The 21,828-nt window shown below is 42.2% G+C and overlaps 2 protein-coding genes across 2 annotated transcripts in view; one reads left to right on the top strand and one right to left on the bottom strand.

Moving 5' to 3' along the window:
- Positions 1–4,715, bottom strand: part of LOC110984858 (sialate:O-sulfotransferase 2-like) — a 38,956-nt gene extending 34,241 nt beyond the window's left edge. Inside the window, exon 1 of the mRNA XM_022245435.2 lies at positions 3,327–4,715. Coding sequence (XP_022101127.1) covers positions 3,327–3,891 — 565 coding nt within the window. The 5' untranslated portion in view covers positions 3,892–4,715. The remainder of the gene's footprint in view (positions 1–3,326) is intronic.
- A 1,880-nt stretch (positions 4,716–6,595) lies between these two features.
- The window catches only part of LOC110984850 (putative RNA-binding protein 19), a 61,989-nt gene continuing 46,756 nt past the window's right edge, over positions 6,596–21,828 (top strand). The window contains exons 1-21 of the mRNA XM_087141034.1: positions 6,596–6,719; positions 7,446–7,628; positions 8,586–8,744; positions 9,200–9,253; positions 9,656–9,821; positions 10,264–10,379; positions 11,092–11,280; positions 11,741–11,833; positions 12,095–12,173; positions 12,653–12,724; positions 12,928–13,016; positions 14,472–14,510; positions 15,085–15,160; positions 15,978–16,108; positions 16,729–16,850; positions 18,056–18,152; positions 18,418–18,528; positions 20,114–20,314; positions 20,825–21,002; positions 21,182–21,276; positions 21,556–21,622. Coding sequence (XP_086997160.1) covers positions 6,684–6,719; positions 7,446–7,628; positions 8,586–8,744; positions 9,200–9,253; positions 9,656–9,821; positions 10,264–10,379; positions 11,092–11,280; positions 11,741–11,833; positions 12,095–12,173; positions 12,653–12,724; positions 12,928–13,016; positions 14,472–14,510; positions 15,085–15,160; positions 15,978–16,108; positions 16,729–16,850; positions 18,056–18,152; positions 18,418–18,528; positions 20,114–20,314; positions 20,825–21,002; positions 21,182–21,276; positions 21,556–21,622 — 2,353 coding nt within the window. The 5' untranslated portion in view covers positions 6,596–6,683. The remainder of the gene's footprint in view (positions 6,720–7,445; positions 7,629–8,585; positions 8,745–9,199; positions 9,254–9,655; positions 9,822–10,263; positions 10,380–11,091; positions 11,281–11,740; positions 11,834–12,094; positions 12,174–12,652; positions 12,725–12,927; positions 13,017–14,471; positions 14,511–15,084; positions 15,161–15,977; positions 16,109–16,728; positions 16,851–18,055; positions 18,153–18,417; positions 18,529–20,113; positions 20,315–20,824; positions 21,003–21,181; positions 21,277–21,555; positions 21,623–21,828) is intronic.

The following is a 21,828-nucleotide window of genomic DNA, read 5'->3' on the forward strand; positions in this document are numbered from 1 at the left end:
CCCATTGGAAGCTACTCGAACGCACCGAGTGTGTTTAATAAGAATCTCAGACACTGCATCGTTCAGTGCAGTTTTGATCGTCGATCATTCTTTCGCAAGATCAACAAACCCGAAGGGATATTGGAAAGCCTTTTCAGTTGCTATTTGCCAACCCCATGTTTGTCCTGTCTAAACAGGAGGCATTTTGGGTGGACGGACATTGATGGGCCGTTGTTTGACTTTTCACGGTCGACTGCAACGGTTTGAGGGGCCTGGACGGTGGAAGCAACTAAGAGACGAGAAGCGAGGAACGGGGAGAAAAGTACTGCAAATTTACTCTACGGGCGTGTTCCTGAAAATGCTGCCGATATCACACAACATTTCAACACCGAGGGATTAATAGCATCATTTGCTTAAAAAAAGGGTATATGCACATTTGTTTTATATTTAGACGTCATCTGCCAACCGTACGCCAGCGGCATGTTCTGATTTTGGGTTAGGGATAGGTGACTTTTCAGTTGAAAGTGGCCTAGGAAGGTAGAACAACTTGGGAAAGTCCCCGTCAGGTCACTCACAGCCGCTGCCCAAATATTTTTTGCCGAATCTACTGACAGCGAATCGCTACACAGAAGCACTACAAATCTTGAGTTTGTCCGCATTTTTTGCGGTCTCAGAACTGAGTAAGAAGGGATAACCCTTGACCTTCTTTTCAACCTCTTCCTCTGCCAACGCTTCGTCCTGTCGTCATTGTCCAAAAGGCAGAATTCCGAGAACGGTCAAGGATGACTTACGCAGTTGATTATAAGCAGGTTTCATTAATGGTTATTTGAGAACCAAATGTATCCCTTTGTCTCGCAAAGAACAGCTTCTTTTTCTGAAAATAATTCGTCACCGACACTACAAACGTGACACTCATTCGCAAGTGAGTGTCAGTTCGTGAAAACCGCGTTATCAACAAGTTCGGTTTCACGAATTTACTCTCGGTTGTGCGCGCGCACATCGGACACTGAAGTAAGACTGAGTTTTGTTTTCACGAACTGACGCCCAACCTTATTGCGGCAATGCAGTATACGGAGAAAAATGCCATGAAAGGCTTGACACAAATTTGACTACCTGATGCTACACATAAAAATTAATTAGAAGTCAGTCCGGTTCTCTAAAATGCGAACAAAACAGATCACATCGCGCACGACTGAGCGTCAGTTCGTGGTGTCGGGTGACGATATGCCAGAATACCAGAATCACGTATCAATAGGTTGGGCCTACCCTTCAAGCCTAGCATTATGTAGGAGGCAAATGTATTCCCGCAAAAGTCTGTTACCGTGTGTTCAGCGTTGGAACAGACATGCTTGCGACTGTGTATTGGAGTCCGGCTGGTGTGTGATGTTTTTTTCCATGGTACGTCGAAAAATCTAATGTGTGAAGCACTTAACCATTCGCTTTCTGAAAGCTGTGTACTTTCAGTATTTGTCCTTTTAAACCAGCAAAGTGTTGAGCTAGTATTGAGTTGTGTATTAGAGAGGTTTACATGGGAACTGAGGGTATTAACAACATAATCCTGACTTTTCCTGGACCAGACGTCAGACACGACATATCTCGTCGGCCTGACGGAATTTCTTGTCAAAATAAGACCGAAATCGAAATAATGGTAATGGTGACATCCCGTCAGAGTGACAAGTTTTATTGTAATCTTTGAGCTCAGGATTCTTCCATGGTTTGCAAAATTTGGCACGCAGCTTAAATTGAACTTTCATTCCGAAGGTAGCACAACTTATCTTATTTGTAGCTGACTCAATTTAACTTTCTGATAAACACGATTAAAACGAATAAACACAATGAGAACACTGGAACGATAGAGGGCGACCTGAATTCGTGGCTTATAACGTACAGCATGTGACTATAGTGGTACAGATGAAAAAAAGTCCCGAGTTGAACATTATGGGCATAAGGATGGGGTTGGTAGGGGTGAGATTATTTTGAGACCGGCATGGGAACAAATGGTTTCAGTCAGACAATTTTTCAAGATGTACTTTGCGTCGGGGTGATATTAATTTTAATTACGGATTTTGCCCTTACCAGACATAAACACTGTATACTCAAGTGTTTGAAATTTGCTACACACCTTCGAACAAGCTCGGTACGGAGACAGCAACCCGACAACAGGTATTAGTGGAACGTAAAAGGCTATGACAAGAAACAAAAGTGACGAGCCTACTCCCCCCTTCCCCTCCCCCAGAAAAAGTGCTGAAATATAAATCATTTTGATAGATCATTCACCATCCTTTCATTTTATGAAACAACGACGTCGATCGTTGTTAAAAAGGGATGGGATATTTGTGAGCAATGTGAAATTATTTTCAGGGTGTAAAAAGACCTCACGCCGAACCATAATGATTTGGTGTTGACTGTGAGCACCCTGCAGTAGATTGCTACGTTACGCTTCAGTTGGTCCCCGAAATGTAAATAATATATATTTTACTAGTTATTGCTGAGATGTTAGGTACGCATATATCATTTTTATGAGCTTCCAGAAATGGATTCCATTATTTACAACACATGAGCGATAAAAATGGAATGTTAATGAGGACTGTCGTGCAGTTCTTGGAGGATGAGTAGAGACCGTGTGCTTGGTGGAAATCTCAGATCCGGAATTTTAGGTTTACACGCTAGTTCATGTACTGGAGTTAACTATTGGTGTGATAATTTAGGTGCAACAAAAAAAAACTGAAAGTCATCATTTTGTCATGGATTGGATTTTTCAGACAACTGCGTGTGTACATGAAAGGGAAAAATAGTGAAGAAACGTCATTATGAAACAAAATTGTAAAGAATCTGAACCGAAAATGAGCCTTTCGAAAAGAGCTTGGGAACCAAATAATGGGAAAGTGTTGGTGTTTGCAATAAAGTTTTCGGGAAACTTTCGCAAAAGAGTAAGAAGGAGAAACGTCCTCATAATGCGACACGAGCAACGTCCATTCTTTCTTTTACTCAGATTACAGTGCAGAAGCGACAGGGAGGTAGACTACAGATCACCGATTGACGTTGACATTGAGAGCAAACGCCAAGTAATCCTGTAATGACACGAAGCCCATTCACTTCAAATACGATTTGGAAGGTGATATTCGTAAATGGATAACTGCATATTGGTGAACGAAATTATCTCGAGATCTCGCGGGATCTTGACACCGAGTGAACAGCTTATGTGACAAATGTCTCAATTTTGTGGGGGCGGTCTTCTTGTTTCCGTGACGAATATTCTCACCCTAGACCTGTGTATTTCAAGCGCCCTTTACGGAAATAACAAATCTTTGATAAATTTCACGAAATTTTATTTCATTTGTGCCTACCTCGTGTTCCAGCAATAAACTGTATTTTTTGCAGTCCAGTAGAATTGCTTGACCCTGGACCGAGCTGCTTCCTGCCACTGTGGTCCCAGTCTCCTCCCCTCGCGGAGTGTCTGCCCCGCATCAGTTCGTCGCCAGGCAACGCTGCCTCCAGCCCAATTTGCTGACGCAGCAACGAGGACACCCGCTGCGTGGTCCTCAGTGGGTGGGGTTGCGGCACCCCCTGCGGCCCCCGGGCCAACCCCCTGACCGGTGCACCCGGTCCCAGGTCGGCTCCGGAGTCGCCCGAGTTCCCTAGGCTGGAGACGTTGTCAAAGAGGAGGATGTAGGCGGGGAAAGCCAGGCAGGCAATCACGGTCAACTTAAAGAGGGTTGTGTCTCTGTGCCTAGTCCGGCAGGGTAGGAGGTGAGACAGCCACCCCCTCCTATGCTTACGTTTACCCCACATCGTCAGTTGATGTTGAAAAAAATTCACAGCCAGCTGTCTCCTTGAACGAGGACAGAGGTATGCTGTATCGAATTCATAGCATAGTTTTGGATGACAAGTTTGGCCCTCATAAATTGTCATGCCATCTTGAAATGTATAATGTTTGACATAATACGACTAACCTCTAATTCCACCTGCATAGCAAGACTTGGTGTACTAACTAACAACATCCGTATATTAATTCGTCTGCCGTCCTGATTGCTCGCTGTGTATGTGCGAATGTTCCCTGCGGATGATGTTACATCAGTACATTCAGAGCATGATTCAGAAACACCTCGAATGATACGATGCCTCCGTACAACGGAAATTGGCGGACAGCTTACCCGTTAAACCACGCTGAAACACGGTAGGGAGCCGTGTAGTGATGCCGGCGATCGGTACTCTCCTGTACACCGCGAGGAGACTGTGATTCACAGTTAGTGTTTTCTCCCCATTGGTGTTGTCATATAAAGCGGCTGTCACATTGCGGCCATTGCTGCCATTCATCATTCACACGCGCGGAGCATCTCCGTACGGACGGCTGATGTGCTGTGCATCTTCAAGATGCCGTGGTGATGTAGGCCCGAGCACGTAGCCAAACTGCGTACCACGCGAGAGACCCTAAAAATGCACGGACACATACAAACGTCGTTAGCCGGTATCCACACGCATACATCACCGTCCAGCATTTCATTTCCGAGATTCCAAATCTGAAGTCACCGACATCAGTCGTCTTCCCGCAGTCGACAAAATGCGCGAAGACATTGTGTACTTTCGCAGTCTCGGATGTGTGTGCTTTCCAGATCAGCTGTACATTGGAATCGCCCCCGGACAACGAGGCTTAGACCGCGCTATGCAACCCAAGCAGCGCTCGTTATATACGGCGGCGTGTGATCATCTGCTCACGGCCCTATGTCCCCGGCACTATCCAGACCGCGCGCGCGCATCAAGCTCATATTAATAATACAAGGGTTATTAATAAGCCCAAGCGAATATTCAAGACCCGTGTATATTATCCTCTCCCTCGGGACCCAACGACAATGACGTTAGAGAGCCACCGAAGTGCGCCCTCAGTGGACATTACTAGGTTCATGATCGTCTATTAGATAAAAATTAAATACCCGTGTTGAATGAAGAAGTCCGCCGTGCATTTTTAGACTTTACACTGTCGTATTTTATGTGTGTAGCTGTGAGCAAAACTAATTAACCTTTTTGTCAGGTAATCTGTGTTTAGGAGATTTTTTTTTAAACCTGTGAAATGCAGAGATGTATAGCCTGAAAGCAATGATAAAACGGTATTTAACCTGAAAAATCGAAAACACGAATGAAATTATTTAAAAAGGAGAAAACAGTCACAAAAGCAACATCAACTGGCAAACACAGGAAATGTAAAGAAATCAAGACAAAAATACGGTCACTTTGGACAAGATATACGACGGCAGTGACAGAACAAACTGACACACTATTGCAAGTGGGTGTCAGTTCGTGAAAATGGCGAGATCAACAATTTCGGTTTCACAAACTAGCACCCGGTAGTGCGCGCGCACATCGGGCACTGAAGCGAAATGACTGATTTTTGTTTGCACGAACTGACAGCCAAGCTTGGTTTTTTTTATTTATTATTTCTCAGGGAACAACACATAAATACACTCAAACACAAATTAGGAATAACACCATAAACAGATCTAAAAAAAAAAACCAAAAACAAAACAAAACAAAAACCTGATAACACCCCTGATGGATTGCCAAAAAGCGAACTTAATCGCTGTCTAGAGGCTCTCCTAAAATGTTAAGAGTTACTAGGTTGGGCAAAAGTGGGACTCACAAACAAATAAGGCAGAGTGGGGAAACACAAAGGGAGGAGGAATAATAAACAGAACTCTGGAGCAAGCTGTGTAGGCCTAAAACAAAGAACTGAGAGAGAGGAGACAAACCACAAGGAATTAAAAGGGGGGTTGACCACTGAGGGAAAGAATCAATGAAGCTGAGCTGAAAAGAAGATTGAAAATATGCAGAAAATACAATGTACCATACAGACAGGGACATGTAAATGAACATGGGCATACATGAAGTTGTTACGGCAATTTAACGGAGAGAAAAAATGCTTGGAAATGTTTGACATGAATTTAATTCACCCATATACTTGCTGCCTTACCGAAAAATTTAATTAAAATTTGTTTTAACTGGTGGAATCAAGATCGGACCGTATCGATTCGTGAGAACAAAAATGCACGGAGTGCGCGTTGGATGTGCCGCGCTGTATCTGGTGCCAGAAATTGCCCTTTTTGGAAATGTCACTTCAGCACGTGCAGGCTCCTGGGACTTAAACCGGCATAATATGCGCATAATCGTCAGAGTTCATTGACTTGTCCTGCAGTAGGCCTACATCTGCAGTAGGTGATAGAGCTTGCATCAAATCATTGTCAAATTATATACAAACTAGACGGTGCAAGCTGACGCAGGTCCATAAACTGAAAAGCACTCTATAATTGGCTCACTTCATCAAGCCATTAAACTTGATTTTACAATTTTTTAAGTACTCCGGAAAATAAAGAAAATTTTGGAGATCTTGAATGTTAATTGGGGGTAGCTTTGAGGGAATGCGAAACTAAACTATAAACCTTCATTCTGTCGATCTCGGTTCATTTTGTATTGTCTGCTCCTGTGAGCAGAGCTGGTTATATTACAGAGAGGGTTGCAACATGAGTGTCTCAATGTTGGAATCAAAACGGTAGATTCAGTAAAGTGAGCAAGCGCGCCCTCTGTGTAGAGGGCGCGCACTCAGCCACATGTCTAAATAAACGCACGCTGTTTAATCTAGGTACATGCATGTACATGTATGCTTACACATTACCATGCTCGTGTGGGAGTTTCGTCAATGAAATGTTCTAAAAATGAGTCGACTTATTGTGAAAAACCTGCCAGCAGGGGTGAGTAAATTCTGACTGAGATCTAGGGTTTGTATCATTCCAAGAGTTATTGTAGACGCGTTTATCCGGTATTTTCTATGTGTGCCGCATCAGTCAGTGCTGCATCTGTTTCGCGATAATTTTGGGGGTCGAAATTTCACCATCTGACCATTAAGCATTAGAAATCTTTGATTGGTTCCATGTTTACATTACTGCTACGAACTCGTGTTGACGATATGGAATGTAGGCCTAACGGCAGTAGTGCAGTTTTGGATTATATCATGTTTATTTCCCTTAAATTTTTGAAAAACTAAAAGAAAGTAAAATATCACCTGAATAAATCCTGCGTTTTAATGCATAATTGAAATGCAAACGACAAAAGATAATTTGGTGACATTTCTGAGGTAGATACGAAGACCTTGAAATTGATTACAGATTAGAACTCGCGCCCATGTGCATGTCATGTTCTGATGGGGCATTTCATGTTTAGGCCTAACTCCCGGCCAAACCATTACCAAGCCATGAAAGGTGAATTTAATACTATATTATTTGTAGCGGCTCAAGCTGTAAAACAAAAGATAACGTGCGACCCCGACTTGACGGCAAAGTACACACTTTTTTGATATGACATAATCTTAGCAGTCGTTTTCCCTCTGTCGTGTTTGTCCCAACCTTTTCCAATGTCACCCCTTGCCTGGACATCTGGATTTGCCAACACCAAGTGCTATCCTGTTTGCCTTATGCTAGATCAAGGAGGATAAGATCCGCACTATCTTTGCCGCCCAAGGAGAGATCACCGACCTGCAGCTTAAGTACACCAGTGCCGGGGTCTTCCGCAAGTTTGCCTTTGTTGGCTTCCGGGCCAAGTCCAGCGCTCCCAAAGCTGTGGAGTGTCTGAACAACACCTTCATAGATTCGTCCAAAATACAAGTTGGTGGACAGTTTCTGGCCTTGAGAAAAATCGTATCTGGCCTCAAAGTGGTCTTGTGTTGATCTTCAAGACTTTTAAACTAACTCCCTTGCAGCCGATTTCACAAAACTTTGAACCATACGTAAGCCTTGCACCACAGATTTGTGTCATAACTGTGCAATATATGCATACTTACATTTGATTTCATGAAAGGATGCTTAGCTGTTTCATGTTTAATATTAAATTTCTTGGATGAGGACGATAACAGCTTTTATGATGGCTATTACTTGTCAATATAATAACAGTCATCAAACAGTCGCTGAATTGACTCTGTCCACTATTTTGAAAATGTTTTCAACCTTTCTTCATTTAAACTGGACAGAAAATCTCACAGTTCTCTCACTGTGAAACAAGTTTCTTCATTACCTTCTAAAACAAAGTTGTAGCTTTCTTGCATAAGCCTTGTTAAGTTCAGTAATGATGAGGCTTAACCGAACATGATAAGCTAATCAAATCATTCATTGTGGCTTTGTTTAGTGCAATCTACACCACCTACAATAAGTGTGTAAGTTGTGCCATAATTTGTTGTGCAAATCGTGGACTTACGCTGTGCGTAAGTTTTGTGAAATTGCTTTTAATTTGTTGCCCAATGTACGCCATAAAAATGTGGCATAAGTGACATTACGCCATTGTGTGAAATCGGCTGTAGTCCTTTCTGTTGGGAACTATCTAGAATCTGTCTAAATACCACAACATTACAGAAACCTCCATGTGGCATTTTCTTCTTTTTCTAAAAAATCAAGCAACACCAAGTTCCATGCAAATAGATAGTGACAGGGGCTGTTGCCTTCCTCAGTGCTACAACATCTTCCAAAACGTGGTGAATTTTTCATAAAATCTGAGAGGGACAGGGGATAATGGATGAAATCCATTGAAGTGAAGTCTACGTCGGGATCGCTACCATCCGTTTCCTACAGGTTGAGATTGCCAAGGATTTGGGAGACAGCAATCTGGCCAGGCCATGGAGCAAGTACTCGGAGAAGAGCTCAGCTTTCCAGAGGAGAGTGGCCAAGCAGGAGGAGAAAGACACAGCCAAGAAAAGCGAGGAGAAGAAGACGAAGACAGCCATGCAACAGGTGAGCCAGTCCCAGGATTTTGACAGTTGGTGGAAATGAACCAACTGTAGCTCAACAGTACAAAGTGCGCAGTGCCAGTTCCGTGTAACTCATTCACTGTAGTGCACAGTGAAAGAATGTGCAGGATTCGGGAAGCTCCCTGGTGAAATAGGCAAGGAGTTGGGGTTAATTAAGATTAATTAATTAATTAATTAATTAAGATATGGCCTTGGGCTGAGGTTGTTTTAAAAAAATGCAACTTGGTAACTCTATCCTTATCTTAAAGCTGAAAAAGACTCACTCCAACCAAGCTTGTGAGAGTGAGACACCAGGTTCCAGCCTCCATCTTTCTTTAATCTTGATAGTGCAGAGATCTCAAGAAGAAATGATAGCCTCTTTAGTCTACTGTGCCGTTTGTAACTTTTCGTACAAAATGGAAGCTATCATTTTCCATTCTTAATGTCATTTTCACTCAGGGAGCAGAAATAAAGCAGAAGAAAGGAAAGGTGAAAGCAGACCCTCTTCATGAGGTAAAAATAGTTTTGTCGGTCAAAGATAGGTGTCAGGCCTCCAAGATTTTTCTTGCTTTCTGGATTTTTTTTATTCAGAAGTTGTGGATATTCTTAGAGATATAATCAGTCAGGTTTTGCTACCTTTTAGAACTCTGGAAAAAAAAAACAAGTTTAAGATTCATCTACCCATAGCTCCTTGTGAGAGAAGTTGGCCTTGTTATCTGTTGAAACCCTGGAAATGAAACATTGCTCCAATCCCTCAGCTTCATGTTTTGTAGATTTCTGTTCAATCACCCAATCGCATCCCTGGTCACTTGCCTTTGTGTGATTGGGAGAATCCCAACAGCTAAGTTTGCCATGAACAATTTTTCTATCGATCTGAATGGTAAATTCAATCCCCCCCCACCTCACTCCATTCAGCTTGAAGATGATGCAGGTTTCCAAGAATTCAAGGAGGCCCACCAAGTCCGCAGCAAGAAGCCCCTCTGGAGCAATGATACTGCAGTGGTTGAGCCTAGCGCCAAGGGTCAGGGGTCAAAGGCTAAAGGCAAAGACAGGGGTCATGATATCAGCCAGTCATCTGAAGGTACTCGAAGGAAGCTGTATTTCCTCAGATGAATGTGAATATTTTTGTTGGCACCTTGGCAAATCACAGGGCTTATTCCCAAATCGTGACTTACTGACGATAGGCGCCATCCCTTTGTTTTAGACTGTGGAAAATCTGGTCTTTTTTTTTTTTTTTTTTGCTGTGGAATTATCACAATGTCTTCTAATGAAGCCAAAACCATTTGCAAAAGCGGTTCTTTAATCCCCTAACCCCCTAGGGTGTGTGTAAAATCATATTGAAATCGGAGGATTTGGGACCGTTGGGGTTAAATATGGTCAAAATTGCCGCATCAGTTTCAAACAAGTAGGGCCAGAGGTCAGGTGTGAGGAGAATAAAGTGCAAGTTGTTGAGGACTTAGTCTCACTGTGCTCGCGAAAATAGATTAGAGGTTGTCTTTTCTTTTGTCTGTGATTCTCTGCAGGCTCGGGCAATGATACGTCTTCAGAAGAAGATGTGGAGATGGATGAAGTTGACGATGAAGTAGAGGGAGCAGATGAGACAAATAAAGAAGCAAATCAACCAGTCTCGGACATGGATGTTAGTATCACAGTCTTGACGGCTGTCAAATCATGCCCACTGAAACGTCTCTGAACCACCAATTGACATGTCTGTGTTGTGTCACTCGCGAGAGTTCACATCAGGGTCGGGACATTTTGTCTTCACAAGACAACGCTTCTGAACGTCTGCGGGAAAATAGCAAGTTATTCGGGCAGAAAGCAATACCTTTATTGGACAGTGGTAACTTCATAGTTAACACATGAATAATTCATTCCATGTGAATGCAAAAAATTCCAAAGACGCCGGTCCATAGACGTTTATCATAATGCTACCATGTTTTGTTCCCCATAGACATATCGGCAGTAGTTATACAACTTCACATATTGATAAAAGGGAACAGACTATTTTCCATCCCAGCCTCAGTTTATTCACATTGGTTTGAATGGTAGAAAAAGCAAGATAGCTGCCCCATGATAGAGGTCTATAGTAACTGCCGTTGGGCCTGCTTGATTGTTAAGGGCACTGTGCAGCCGACAAGTGGTAATCCACACAAAAACTATGTTGCATATGCCTGTCCAAAAATTCACAAGTTGTACACGAAGAGTGCACGCTCGTCATGCTCAATCAATCTTCAGAGATGGTTTGAGAGGAGACACCATTCAAACCGAATATACCACAGCAAAATGCACATCAGTGCCCGCGGTTACTGAGCCCGCCGTTGTAATAGTTTCCTTGAAATCTCAATCTGTAGTATCTCCGAAGTAAGATGGTGAAGAAAGCAGCTCCCCTTGATGCCGACAGCGATACTGATAGCGACACAGACAGCGACGCAGACAGCGATACAGATAGTGAAGAAGACAGTGGGAAAGACTCATTATCTGGAAATGAAGAGAAACCTCAGAGAGAAAAACCTCAAGTGCAAATGCAACAAAAGCCAAAGGTAAGATGGTTGAAGTTATTGGCATTTACATTCTGCTGTTACTTGTTGGCAGTTTTCTCAAGCTGGTCTCTTCTGATGCTCACATTTTAAGAGCACGATCACTACGTACAGTGTAACATCCTACATGTACATACTGACACTCATCAAAGTCTTGGTGAAGTTGCATGTTCTGGGACTCCAAAGTTAGCATTACCAACAAAGGGACTGTCGACACAACCCTTGGAATTCCTGATTTCAAGAACAGGGATTGAACACTTGGGTCAGAAGTAAGACACCCGTGGTGCTCAATGCATACTGATGCAGTATTCTGGCTGATAGCTACGTTCTTTTCAGCGCCTCTTTTTTCTTTTTCTTTTTTTTTTGCCTGAGTAGGTTTGCATTTTTAACAAACTCTCTTGATGCTGTTCCTCGATGCATCACCGCCCACTGGTTACGTGGCTTTCTCTGTGTTTTGGCCCAGATGAAGTTGATGAAGGCGGTCAACAAAGACGACAAGTTTGATCGGGGTCAGTTCGTGCTCAAGATGAGAGGCGTACCCTTCAGCGTCAAGGAGGTAGGGCGCAGAGGCATGCCTTCTCAAGCTACGGGAAGAGAGGATGTATGCTCACTCTGTGACTGTTCAAAAGTGACTGGAAAATGCTCATATTGATAGATTTTAATCTGTTTTATTTGAAATGGAGTAATGTAAGGTGAATGGAACCTCCTGTTTTGTGAAAAGGGAAGATTCTAGTGTCGAAATCTGTGGTGGGCAACATCATAGGGACCTTCATCTCAATAACAAAAACTTGAAATGGATTTCGTTGTTTTTTTTCAGACAGACATCCGAGCATTCTTTTCACCAATTGCCATCAAGGCCATTCGAATTCCTCTGAACGAGAAGAAACAGAGAACAGGTAGGAGAAACGACTGACACTTTATGAGCGTTTGAAAAATGAATTGAAGTGTATGGCAGGACTTCCCAGCAAGTCAAAGCTACGGCAGTCTTTGATCTCAAGTTACTTCACCCGAGGGCCAATTTCATAGAGCTGCTTAAGCACAAAATTTGTCTAAGCGTGAAAAAACCTTGCTTGACAAATCAGGTTACCAGCCAAAACTCCATGTGATGTATATTGTTTTGGAATGGTATTTACCTGTCTTTTGGTTAGCATGACAATCACGTAGCTGGTAACCTTTGTTTTTTAAGCAAGGTTTTTTTTGTGCTTAAGCAAATTTTGTGCTTAAGCAGTTCTACAAAATTGGCCCCTGCATTGTTTCTTGGATATAGTTTTTGATCATAAACTTTTACACTGACGATTATTTTGAGTAGTGAGTGAGTTCTTTTTTTTTTCGGAGTGGAGTGGCACTTCCTCTGTTTTTGCACCTTTCCTTGCAGGCATGGCATTCGTTGAGTTTTCCTCAGAACGGGATCTCGTCCAATCCTTGAAAAGAAACAAGGATTACATGGGTAAGAAGTCTGGAATCTAGTGATTCAGTACGGGCTGTGCAGAGATTGGGGTCAAAAGGTCGCACAGGGGTCATTAGTGTCATTTAATGAAAATATGTTTATTCACTCCCACAGTTGTCAGCAGATTGGAATTCACACTATTCCTGAAATGCCCTGTTCCAAAAGGCGCCGTTACTGTCTTTGATTTTTGCGCCTGTCTGTAGGTAAAAGATATATAGAGCTTTTTAGAGATGAGTGGAACCAGGGAGGACAGCAGGGTACCAGGGATTGCGAGCCACCATGGGCCAAGCAGGTCAGTCATATAAGAACATATCGATCATTGCTGAGTTTAGTTCACAACTTCTGAGGTCAGATCAGATATTCACACTACAAACTGCACTCATTTTAACTCGAGCAAATTTCCCTGCAAATGTTCTTCCCTGTAAAGTACAGGACTTAGATACGGGGTTTGGGATAAGGGGTGGGTTGAACTGTCAAAGCCATGCGTTTGTGTCGAGGCAAAGTCCCAACAAAGACAGATACAGGTGTACTGGTTTTCCTGGCCAATTCCGGAAAATGTGTGAATGAAGTAGAAATAGCAGCATTTGTTTTTGAGTGAAATGGAACGAATATTCAAATCCACGGTTCTATTTAACAAATAGCAATTCTACTTCAATAATGGTGCCTTCAATTGTATAGAGTCAGCGTTCAATTTCCTGATATTGCACTGGTTTAGTATATGGACATTCATTTTGGCGCAGACTTGGATGCACCTCTGCCATCCTGCCTTCATCTAAATTTGAACTCATCTATTTTGTAAACATTCCAGGCAATTTCACACGAAGTGTTACTTAGCGTATGCCTGGTCAAGAGTTGGGATTCGTTTGTGTGCTAACTGAAGTGACATTCTTTGAAGTGTTTAGTTAATTGGTTAAATGTTTGAATATTCATGTTTGAAATAAACCATTCATGTTGTCATTGGAAACTACCGACTCTTGTAGGAAACCTATAAGCACCCGCGCTAAGGGAACCTTCCTTCTTGTGCTGTGTTTCAATCAGAAACCTGAAGTTTTTTTACGGTTTGATAAAAAAACACACTATAGATGAGTAACATAACATTTTTGTGGAGTAATGATTTGTGTAGCCTTGTATATCTCATCAAATTGAACGTATATTTTGCAATTTTAAATTACAGCAAATGAAAATGGTCACGGTAAAAGACAGATTTTCTGCGAATAAGAATGCACATTTGTGGTAATACATGTACGTCAATCTGAAATTCTAGTCACAAATTTATAACCTCCTTAATGAAACATAATGCATGTTCATTTATTTGAAGGATGCAAACCGAAGTCGAATGCTTATTATTGCAAAAATGAAGCCAGGTTTTAAGCCATTTTCGAAATTTACTTTAAATGGAAATTTTATTTTGCACATTGGATTGCGCATTTTCCGAAAGTGGCCAGGAAAAATGGTTCCGAAGAGCAAGATATTTGCCAATGAAACGCAATCTGGATTGAGAAAATGGCCAACCGTGACACCAACAGGACAAATTCCCAAGAGACAGAAACGTAAAATTTGACAGCTTTGATGGGCGATGAAGAAACCTTTAACTCACTGAGATGGAGATCACAAGATTAGGAAGTAGTCAGGACCTGCGTATTTCCATGTAAAAAATGAATCAATCATCCGATGGACCATGAAGCACCCTTGACACTTTTGCACACTTGACATTTTTTAATAATCGATATCCTTTTTATTCTTTCAGGCAGCTGAGTTGGAGGTGTCTAATGAACCAATAGGAGAGGTAGATATAAACAAATGTAATCCCTTCTACTTGTGTTTATCTTATACCAGGCAAGATATGGGACGGAGGGGTACCCCCCCTTACCTGTCCAATCCCTATACACACTCTAGACTATTGTTACCTAACACATCCCCCCCTAGAAGTCTGTAAAGAATTCCTGAGATTCCGATCAAACAATGAACAACACAAAGGCGGGGGGGGCTCTCTCCGTCCCATATCTTGCTTCATATGCTTAAGTTTTAACCCCTTCACGGGCGGGATTATTTTGACCGCGACTGCTGGGCTGTGGTATGCCCTGAATGGAGGGCTTTGTCCATCAGCAGGCCCCATTGAACCAGCAGCTGCATGGTGAATAGACTGTATGTGTGGTATGCACTAATCCTCACACAACGGTGCGGTAGTAGCAGTCCTCCGTAGCGAAGGGGTTTAAGGAACTGCCTTTCATGATGCAGCTATGCAAACGGTATTTTGACAGTTGGATTTTATGGTAAGTTTTAAATTCTCTCTCTTTCTACGTGATATATTTTGTGCTTTTCAAGTGTTTTTATTTTTGCCTTTTCTCCTCTTACCTCAGACTGGCAGACTGTTCGTTCGCAACCTTGCCTACGTATGCCAAGAGGAAGACTTGGAGGAACTTTTCAGTAAATATGGTATGTCTATAATCATCTCACATCACGGGATGTGGTTGACGCTTAGTCATTCAAAGTGGTAGATCCGCGGCCTGGTCATGAACGTTTGATAGTAATGCTTTAAACGTTACACTGTCCGATACGTCACATTAACGAAAGGATACCTTGTGCAGAATTTGTGGAGTTAACTACTGCAGAGCAATGATATTAAGTGGATCACCTACCAAAATAATTAGGATGCGTTGTACTGGGGTTGTGCTGAATATCCGAATAACTGAATATTTGATCGATTATCGACTATTCAAATATAATTTTTCGAATTTGAATTTTTGAATGCGAAATTCATGAAAAGGAAGGAAAAATTAATTTTTGTTTTTAGATAAGAAAAATTGCACTATGGAAGCTTGTTTCAAGCAGATTCAAGAAGTGTTGTTCATCTCTTAAATCTAAAAATCGTGGCTGGAGACACTCTTAGATACAAGAAGCTATTATTGTTGATCATAATGTACAGTTGTGTGCGTTACTGCAACTGATTTGTATATGGTTTGTTCATCAACAATCTTCAAATTGAAGGTTGAATATTCAAATAGTGAATTACAATGTATTTGAATGGACTTAGCCCTGTGTTGTACATTGCTCATGGTTTATTAATTGTTGACGGAATTCATTTTAATTTCGATGGGCATCATGATATAACACACCGCAAGGAACCAAACATTTCAATATATGAGCTGATTTTTTGGCATGTCACTGTTTTTGGCGCACGGTATTTTGTTTAGAGCATTTTCAGCTGAAAAGTTTGCTTGTTGTTTATAACTGATGTGTGCCTTCCCTCCAGGCCCTCTGACTGAGATGAATATGCCCATCGATCCATTGACTAAGAAAATCAAAGGCTTTGCTTTCATCACCTTCATGATGCCTGAGCACGCGGTCAAGGCGTTTACAGACCTGGACGGCAAGACATTTCAGGTCAGTCACAGTTTACGACAGTTGTGTGGAGGGGATGGGGAAAATGAAATTATTGTGATGGAAATCTTTTGGTGTGAGGAACTTGTTTCAAAAATCCCTATTTTCTTTGACAGGTAGTATTTCAGGTCTGACATACGGACAGCCATCTTTGCATCCCTAACATTGTCATCCTGTTATACACACCTTTTAACCCTCCTATGCTGAAGTCACTCTTTGGGTCAGTTGGTAAACACCTCAAAGAAGCACAGCTGTGTTGTGTTGTGCACTGCACCAACAGTCCCTCACAGGAATATCAGATTGCACTTTTGTGCTGCCCAACAACTGAGCTTCACTGTTTCATGTGCATCATTGTGCAGTAAACCAAATGCAGTGAAGAGGACTGCACAAAAGACCCTGGGTCATTTTGTGCTGGCAACCAACTGTGTATACACTGAACCTGTGCATGTTTGAGTTCCATATAGAAACTACATGCTCACCAGTGAGTGTGGTCATTTGTGCACATTTGTGCTGTAAAACCAAAGGAGGGTTAAGGAGGCATTTTTGAATTGATACTCTTGTAAACCACTAGCCATGTCTAGACCCCAGACTCCATTTCATCATATCTTGCCGCAATCCTGCAGGGGCGTCTGCTTCACATTCTGCCCGGCAAGGAGAAGAAGACGTCGGAGGCAGAAGGCAGAGAGGGAGAAGGCTCATCTTACAAGAACCAGAAGAAGGCCAAGGACAAAGCAAGAAGTGGAAGGTACATTAAACCCAACCTTACACCCCGACCCCCCCCCAGCCAAAGACCATTTTGCTTGGATGCATCCTCAATCATACAAAATCCTCCAACTGCCTCCGTGGAAAGTTTGGATCCTCTGTCACTTCTCAAATGTATCCCTTAAAGGGCATGACCCTTGCCTAAATCCTACAAAGTCTTTTTGCTACAACTGTCAGTTCGTTGAGGTAGTGCCAATGATATCCTGGAACTGATAATTTCTCATATATGGGGCTTTGCCGAATATTCTAATAACCAAATATTCGATCGATTGTCAAATATTCAAATATTATTTTTCGACTTTGAATGTTCCAATGCAAAATTCATGAAAAGGAAGGGAAACTTTTCTTTTGTTTTTGAACAAGAAAAATTGCACCATGGAGGCTTGTTTCAAGCAGATTCAAGTGAAAAGCATCAGATATCTTACAACGATTTAAACAGTAAATTATTCATTCAACAATTTGAAAGAACAGAAATTTTCAACAGGGCAAGGAGTCTTGTTCATCTCTTCAATCATGCTAAATTGTGACTGGAGATTGATCATAATGTACAATTGTGTGCGCTGTTGCAACTGATTTTGTATATGGTTTGTTCATCAACAATATGCCGGTTGGTGCGACCGAGTATTCAGATATTTGTTCAAATTGAAGGCCGAATATTCAAATATTAAATTATTCGAATCGACTCCACCCTACTAGTATAATCGAGACATATGTTTTGCATGACTGACTATAAACATCATAATACTTCCAGATCCTTCAAAATCCACCAGAAGGGTTTACATGGTTTGCCAGGTCTTAGGACAGGTAGAGCTTAGTCACCAATACTTTACAATACAGTCTGGTGCCCCTTGAAAGTTGAAGTACGAAGAACTCGCCATTGTACCAATGGTTTCCTGCACATTGGTGGGTTTTGGGGGATTTTGCAGGATTTAGGAAGGTGGAGTTCAGCCATTGTTACTCTTCATTGAGCTTGATGCCCCGTGAGAGTGTAAGTGGAAAGATTGTGCCATACCACTGTAGCATTGGTTTCCTGAAGAGATGTGGACTTTGGTAGATTCAAGAAGGTTTGTGGAAGTTAGAAATGGGTGGGTATGGGGAATGTCTTCCTAAACGTCTTTCTTACACGATTCAATTCATGTGTTGTTCAGTGTTGATTATGACAGGCTTGTTTGGTGTTTGACCATTCAGCTCTCACAACTGGAATTCTCTGTTCATCGGATCGGATGCCGTGGCGGAAGCCATTGCTCAGAAATACCAGACGACCAAAAGCCAAGTCCTGGATGCTGTAAGTGTCCCCTTCTTTCATTTTAAAACATCTTGAAAGCATTCTTAGCCACTGAGTATGTTCATTCTACTAGTCCCTGTTGTTTATGATGTAAATGTGACGGCCATTTCTATTGACTGATTAAAAATACTTTTCCAATAAAAACACCTGTTGTAAATGTATGCCGTTAATTTCTGGGCTTGAGGTTCAGTGCTAACAATTTCTCTTGTCCAAGGTCTTGAATTCAGGATGTGTTTGTTGTCATTTATGCTCTTTCTGACGCAAGGAGACGGGACGGAGTCTGGGAGTCAGGATGGCTCTTGGCGAGACACAAATTGTTGCTGAGACGAGACAGTTTCTCCTGGATCACGGTGTAGCATTGGACTCATTCAGCCAGGTAAGCTTTACCACCTCTGCAAATCGATGCCAGCCTGGAGGAAATAAACACCAAGTTGCCCTCCTAAAGATTTTCGAAAGCCAAAGGGCATGAATTATGCAGGTTTAGTTCTTTATTCATTGACGGTGTTGGCTTTTTGTTGAAAGTGCAAAAGAAACTAGACACAAGCAGGAAGTGAATGCTACCTTTATTCCACAGTTACTTTTGTTGAGATGCATCCTCTCAAACTTGCCTCAGCAAGGACATGTTTCGATCAGTTTAGTGGAAAACGTTGCCGAATAAATTTTAGTTTGTGTATTTTAAAGTAGAAAATTTTTAAACGTTTGAATTCGGTGCATGCCCCAATTTTATCAAATAAGTGTACTTCAAAACCCGGGTCGAATAGACCGTATTCGCGGCATCCCCCATTTCAGTCGTATTCCTGAATGTACAGTGTAAATTTGAAACCCTTAATGCGATAGTACCAGGTGAGTTTGGGGGTCGGAATGAAATCGTGGAATATAGTCTGGTTCTTTGAATTTAATGTTTTCAAATAAATACACTACTTTGGGAAATATGACTGAAATTGGGTCCCCATGGCCATGCTTAATGGTTAGAAATGAAATGTTGTTTTCTTTAGAACAATGTTTTCCACAGCCAAGAATTGTCGGTATCTTAGCCTGCATGGAGGTGTTTGGGGTGTCACTGTCGTAAGAAAATTCAGTCCCTTCAGTTTGGTCATTAAGAAATGGAGGGAGTTGTAAAACTGACATGAGGGAAGTTAGCCCGTTCATTTAAGGAGTTTGGGATCTTGAAAGTAATTTTACCCTTTCTGTGCATGTTTGATTAACCGCTTCCAACCAGGGAGCCCGGTTTCGGGCACCGTGTGTTTATACGCGTGGCCATGGTCTTTGAAATCGAACAAAGGGAACTGGGCCTTGTAACAAAAGACCATTCTTGGAACAAAAGACCAGGCTGCCGGGCATTACTGACATTTTTTCACTCTCAATAGTGGAGAAAATCCAGCCTTGTTTTGAAACAGTATACTGCGGTTTTGGGCATTTAGCGTGAGCGGATTACCACCGGGGACAAAAGGGCTCCACCACCGCAGCGATGAGCCACACAGCACCTAATCTGGCCCCTATTGAAAAGAGGTCAGCAGCGCACTGTGCCAGGTTTGTGAGCAAAAGAAAGTTACATAACACCGCACAATCTGGGCTCTTTTTACAAGGGTGCAGGCCTGGCTGAAATACTCAGGCGTCAATAGATTTTGTCTCTCAGACTAGAGTGGCCACCAGACCGTAATTCATGTGGGAGTAAACATCCATTAATTGAAATGATGAATTTTTGAAGAATTTTGAAAACTGAAAATCTTGAAAAAATCCCGATTATGTGCACTGCATTTTTCAAACTACCCTGCAGCAAGTGGTTAAGGATGGTTAGAATCAGTATTGAGTCTTAGTTCTGAATAACGTGGATGTGGCTGTGGCTTGGCTGTATAAACCTATGGAAGCCAGTGGTTAGTTGCAGTTTGTTGTTGCAAGCCTCAGCCAAGTTACATCTTCTATACTTTGCACTTCTGCAAATCTTTTTTTTTTCTCCCCAGCCGTCTGGTTTAAGGAGCAAGACGGTCATTCTGGTCAAGAATCTCCCAGCTGGAACCGAAGCCTTGGAGATCAGAGACCTGTTTGCTAGTCACGGCGGCCTGGGGAGGGTGGTCTTACCACCAGCTGGCGTGACCGCCATCGTCGAGTTCATAGAGCCCACCGAGGCCAGGAAGGCTTTCTTCAAGCTGGCGTACACAAAGGTCCGTGGACACTGAGCCCTGATGTCTCATCAGTTTCTTTATTGGCGATACTTTCCGTTGTCAGCGTCCAAAGTACAAACAGCTCAACAAACTTTACAAGTCTCCAGACCTCAAAATTGTGACGAAAATAATGTAGCGTCTCTTCAGAACAAGTTGACGTTTTCAGAAGATTACCATCTGCGGTGGCTGTCCAGTTTTATCACCCAGTGCGTTGTTTCCATGCTGTAACAGCTTTCCACTGCAGAGCTTAGAGTTCTTGATATACTTTCTGTAGGTTTCAGATATTAACCCATGTTGATAGGTAATACTTAATGATTTTCATGTATGTGCACTAAGTGATCCCAGTCAGTAGATGACAAAGTTGATTGGTTATTGAGTTTAAAATCTAGATTAATAAACTTAAGGTTATACATCTTGATGAAACAATCCAATTATTGAATTCGTAAATATTGTAACAAGATAGCTGATTGGTCAGGCTTCTATTTCATTTCTCCTCTGCCCCCCCTCCAGTTTCACCATGTCCCTCTCTACCTGGAGTGGGCACCAGTCAACGTGTTCAAGGGCGAGCCCTCATCAGAATCCACACCAGACCACAAACAGGGCGACAGGCAAAGTGAGGAACACACACCAGCAGCAAGCAAAGGAAGCTCAGAATCCGACCAGTCAGCTACAACGGACAAGAGGACCGGTGAGTGCCATTTTCCACCGGTGCCTCCCGGGCTCCATGTTGTATTTTTGGGTCCCGTGTTTCACATGGATTGTTTGCCTTCCTGATATTTATGGTTCTCCAGTCGTCAACTAGCCTAATAGGTTAACAAAACTTGTGATAGATAAGTTCTGGAACCTTTTCGTTTTCTGTCACTGAAGAGGACGCCAGTGATGACGAGGAAGAAACGGAACCAGAATCAACCATCTTTGTCAAGAATCTCAACTTTCAAACAACAGAAGACTCCTTAAGAAAGGTACTAATTTTCCTGGGTTGTTGTGCTCTGTTTTGTTTTTGTTTTTTTGGCATGGCCAAGAAGGGTATAAACTCAGTACACCAACTGAGTAGTTCGGTCTTGACTTCAGCCATCTCCAGCTTTGTGTGTTGGAGTTGGAGCCATAACACCTGTACGTGCTGCGTAATCAGGGATCACGGCCAAGGTTGCGGTGTTTGCGACGACAGCTAAAGAGCAGTCAGCGATCATTCAGATATTGCAAATGAAAACAAACAGTGATCAACCTGTGTTTATTTTCAGTTGTTTTCTCCGTGTGGACGTCTGAAGTCTGTGACAATATCACGCAAGAAGGATCCCAAACATACAGGTAGAAGTCAGATTATTGGTCATTCGTTTCTAATCAGCCTGTTTGTCAGTCTGTGTGTGTTTCATCACTCTGTGTTTACGGAATTGCTTGGGTGTCCACATTTAGGCCAGGTTCTATCGTTTTAAAAAAAGCTTGTCGATCAATGTCAGGTAAGTCCTACTTCGGTCAGTTTTCTCTGTGGCTTTTTTCTTCACAATTTTCCTCTC

The sequence above is a fragment of the Acanthaster planci genome, linkage group LG09 (genome assembly GCF_054643075.1).
Source record: "Acanthaster planci isolate LZ-2023a linkage group LG09, COTS_SCS, whole genome shotgun sequence".
Classification (NCBI taxonomy): domain Eukaryota; kingdom Metazoa; phylum Echinodermata; class Asteroidea; order Valvatida; family Acanthasteridae; genus Acanthaster; species Acanthaster planci.